This window comes from Chrysochloris asiatica, unplaced genomic scaffold, assembly GCF_000296735.1.
Source record: "Chrysochloris asiatica unplaced genomic scaffold, ChrAsi1.0 scaffold00002, whole genome shotgun sequence".
Taxonomy (NCBI): Eukaryota; Metazoa; Chordata; class Mammalia; order Afrosoricida; family Chrysochloridae; genus Chrysochloris; species Chrysochloris asiatica.
The window spans coordinates 47,769,146-47,773,981 of NW_006408520.1; the positions used below are offsets into that span (position 1 = coordinate 47,769,146).

The 4,836-nt window shown below is 37.6% G+C and overlaps 1 protein-coding gene across 1 annotated transcript in view; it reads left to right on the plus strand.

Moving 5' to 3' along the window:
- The window catches only part of LOC102813070 (UPF0444 transmembrane protein C12orf23 homolog), an 85,146-nt gene extending 81,247 nt beyond the window's left edge, over positions 1 to 3,899 (plus strand). Inside the window, exon 2 of the mRNA XM_006831086.1 lies at positions 3,426 to 3,899. Coding sequence (XP_006831149.1) covers positions 3,426 to 3,899 — 474 coding nt within the window. The remainder of the gene's footprint in view (positions 1 to 3,425) is intronic.
- The last annotated feature ends 937 nt before the right edge of the window (positions 3,900 to 4,836 follow it).

A 4,836-nucleotide genomic window follows, 5' to 3' on the forward strand; every position in this document is an offset into this window, starting at 1 on the left:
TGGGGCTGGGGTGCCCACTAGCTCAGGCACCCCTATAGTCACCAGAATGGAGGTGTGCAGACAGCGAGGGACCAATGAACAGCTACCAAAAGAGAAGAATGTCCACACCTTTATCTCTGCAGTTCTGCCAGGCGTCTGTGGCAGCTCCGATATTTTCTCCACGTGGTCTCACCCAAGATGGCGGCTCCTGGAGCAGCTGAGCATCCTGGACTAGAAAGCAATAGATTTCTTGTTTCTGCCACAAATTCCCCCAGCTGTAAGCCTTCCAACATTCTAAGTATTCCTTTATATGTGGTTCAGAGTTCTGGGACTATCCCCTGAGCCTGCTTGTTAGGGTATTCTGTGTTGTTGTTGGCAGAGCTCTCTGCTATACATCTACCCGATCCGCCATCTTGTTTGTTCTCCCATAGATTTTTATAATATGTATTTTCTATTAACTTTCAGAAGATCCCTCAAATAATAATAATTATTATTATCCACAGCCATATATCTCCAATACCTAGTATAGCACTTACATAAAAGTTGAAACAAAAAGAATGAGTGAACAAATACAAGGCACAAAATTTTGTTTTCCTCTTGAAAGAATTTTTTTTTTTTCTCAAGTGAATAGGAATAATGATGTTAAAGTTCAAATTCCCCCGAATATCTCTATTTTGTCCCCAAATACCAAGAAAAATAAAATTCAGGCTAAGTGCCCTAAATGGTATGCTAATATTTTTCTGTTCATATATCTGCATTCTTAATTATTTTAATTTGTTGTTGTTAAGTGCCATTAAGTCAGTTCTGACTTATGTTGTCATTGTTGTTGTTATGTGCTGTGGGGTCGGTTCCAACTCATAGCGACCCTGTACAGGGTTTATGTGGCTTCCATGTAGCTGTGATGCTGAAAGCTATGCCACCATTATTTCAAATACCAGCAGGGTCACCAATGATAGATCGATTTCAGGAGATCTTCCACACTAAGATGGAGTACATGGCAATCTGCATCTTAAAAAACTTGCCAGTGAAAAGCTTATGATTAACAATGAAACATTATTTGATATATGCCAAAAGAAGAGCCCCTCAGATTGGAAGGCACTCACAATACAACTGGGGAAGATCTGCCTTTTCCAAGTAGAGTCACCTTAATAAGGTGGATGGAGTAAAGCTTTCAGGACCTTCATTTGCTGATGGGAAATGAATCAAAATGAAAAGAAAGAACTGCAAACATTCATTAATAATCAGAACATGGATTGTATGAAGTATGAATCTAGGAAAATTATAAATAGTCAAAAATGAAATGGATACATGTACACCCATGCTTACTGGAACACTATGCACAAGAGCAAAAAGATGGAAACAGTTTAAATCTCTATCAGTGAAAGAATGGATAAACTACTATGGTACATATACATAATGGAATACTACACAACATTAAAGAATAATGATTAACCTGTAAAGTACCTTATGACATTTATGAACCTGGAAAACCTCAGGCTGAGTGAAACTAGTAAATCAAAAAGGGCAAATACTATATGCAAGCACTATTATAAAAAGCCAAGAAAAGGTTTTCATATAAAAATAAATATTCTTTCATGGTTACCAGTGGTGGGGGTAAGTAGAAGGAGGTTAAATTACTAACTAGAGAGTAGTTATATTAACTCGGATAAAGGAAAAGACAATATGTAACGTGAGTGACATCAGCAAAAACGATGGAGGCATGGAAAGAGAGTAGGGGTAGTGTAAGAGTTAAGAGCAACAAAAGCAAATACTGTTATATACACACTCCTGCAATGGTTTTTACCTGTCTAGAGCGAAGAGTGAAGAAAATTGAAGACATATACCAATGAACCTTAATCCCTAAAACACTGACACCAGAAGAACAAGGTGGTGTCTGGCTACTACTGCCAACTGTTCTGAATGGGGTCATATTAGAAGGTCCTGGTTAAAGTGGGAGAAAAAAGCAGAACAAAATTCAAAAACAAAAAGAAGAAAAATCAAAACAGCTTTACAGGCGACATAGCAAATCGTTAGAACCCTTGAAACTATCATTTAAAGTAACCATCAGGTCTGGAAATGAACTCATTCCCCTGGCTCAATTTTCAGCCAAATAATAGGCAGGTCTATAGGGGAAACAATAACACTGGGGAGGTACACACAATTTATAATAATCACTCATTTGAGATTAAAAAGTGAGAATTTGTCCAAGGGCAAAGCTCAAAAGGGTAAGAAAATAAAGAGAGTTGGAAACAGGAAACACAGGGAGAAACTGGGATAAGTGAGGTTACATAGTGTGGATTGAATCAATGAGTTGAAATAAAATGTGTTGATTAGAAAACTGTTCTGTTCTGTAAACCTTCATGAATTCAAAATAAAGAGAGATAAAAAAAAAAAATCACACCAAAGCTTTAAACCGAAGAGAGAGCTGGAACACAGAAACATCCTAGGTATTTGTGAGCTGAAATAGAATAGGATTAGCCAGTTTGAACTGGACAATCATATAGTCTACTTGCTTAGAATGAAAAATTAAAGAATAATCACATAACATTCATTATCAAAAAGAACATTTCCAGATCTATCCTGGAGTACAACACAGTCAGTGGTAGGATGATATCCATACACCTACAAGAAAAATTAATAAAGCTATTACTCATATTTACTCACCAACCATTAAGGCCAAAGATGAAGAAATTGGTGGTTTTTACCACTTCTGAAGTGTGAAATTGATCAAGGATGCTATCAAAATGCATTATAATTATAGGTGTTTGGAATGTGAAAGATGGAAACAAAAAAGAATGGATATTTGATGTTAGAAATTACACTTGAGATTGCATGATAGACTTTTCCTAGCACAGACTTACTAATTGCAAATACCTTTTTTAAAGAATGTGAATACCAACTGTACATGTGGGCATTGCTCCATGGAATGCACATGAATCAAATTGACTATGTCTGTGGAAAGAGATGATGGAGAAGCTCAATATCATTAGTCAGAATAAGGTCAAGGGCCAACTGTGAAGCTCATCAATTACTCATATGCAAATTGAAGTTGAAAGTGAACATAAAACAAGTCCACAAGAATCAAAATACTATATTGAGTACATCCCACCAGAATTTAGAGGCCATCTCAAGAACAGATTTAGACCATTGAACATTCATAAACAAATACCACACTATTTGAGGGGTGACATCAAGGACATCATACATAAAGAAACCAAAAGGTCATCAACAAGACAGGAAAGAGAGAAAAAGACGAAAATGGGTGTCCGACGAGACTCTAATACTTGTTCTTGAACATAGAGTACCTAAAGCAAATAGAATTAATTAATGATGACGTAAAACAGCTGATGAGATTTCAAAGGAGAACTCAAGAAGACAATGAAAAGTCTACCAGAGACATGAAATTAGAAAACCCAAAATGAAAATCATGTTCAGTATTTCTCAAGCTGAAAGAACTGAAGAACAACATTCAAGCTTCTAGTTATGATACTGTCTGGGGCTGTCCGAGCCGCCTGACCCTCCTCGGAGCTGCCCATACCCTCCTTTCAGTCCCTGGCCCAGTAGAGAATATAAATCAGGCAGATAAAAACCAACAAGAAATCCCATCATACCTTAGTGATGAACCACCAAAAGGTTCAATGAAAGACCATCCACAGCAACAACCAGGCATGTTGTCCTGTGTGACTGGGGGTGTCTTCAGTGTTACAAAGGGAGCCGTTGGAGCCACCATTGGTGGTGTGGCTTGGATTGGTGGAAAGAGTCTGGAGGTGACCAAAACTACAGTCACAACTGTACCGTCCATGGGAATAGGGCTGGTGAAAGGGGATGTGTCTGCTGTGGCTGGAGGTGTTTCAGCTGTTGGGTGGGCTGTGGTCAACAAAGTACCCTTAATAGGAAAGAAGAAAGACAAATTGCACTAAACCACAGAGCTTTGTTTCCCATCATTATGATGCCAGTGGCATTGAATTGCTAAACTAGGGACTACAACCAAGTCACCATTTTGGATGTATACCTTCTAACCTGCTGTATTGAAAGTATTGATGACTGGCTTTAATACTAGCACAGTGTATAAAGGTGTCTCAGACTCCCATTCCAACTTTTTCTCTGGTAAAATGTTACACTTAATTCAGTTGTAACTGAAGATATGGTATGTTTGCATATTTATTCTAAGTCTTTCAGTTTGACTAAAAATGTGAAAGTTGACTTTAGTGGATGATCTTTATAGTTCCTTATGTATGATGTGCAGGCAGGTGACTCATTTGCCCCTTAAGAAGGGAATCTTGAACTACATAAACCGTACCTTTGATGTGCGTAATAGTTTTAGATATCTTAGTTTTTTTTATAAACATAGTTGATTAGGCCAAAAGGCCACCTTTTCTTATTTAATCTGGTAAAAGTAGCAGGAATTGGCGAGGTTTAAAAGATAAATGGCTTTATGATTTTGAGTGGTAACCATTTGCATCCTATTCATTGATAATTGATGCCTTACAGAAGAGAGCAGGTTTCAATACCCTGTGTGTGCAGTTCTTAAAATTACCTTTTTGGATCATTTTATAGATTGTTTATGGAATTAAGGTTTTCCTCGAGACAGGAATATCAGGAGCAGTAGTGGACTGAAGGCATTTCTTGCCATCTGCAGGTAACTCGTATTGTTGGTAGTTAGAGTCAGATTGTACACTTCATCCTGCGTCATGCTCTATTGTTAATACACCTCACAGTGCCTAAAGAACATTTCCATACTGATCAGAAGCTATGCTGGAAACATTTCATATTAAGTGTAAAAATTTTAAGATCTTAAGAATTACCCAAGGCACCCAAAATAAAAAACTAACTGTGTGTTTAAACAACCCCCCCCCC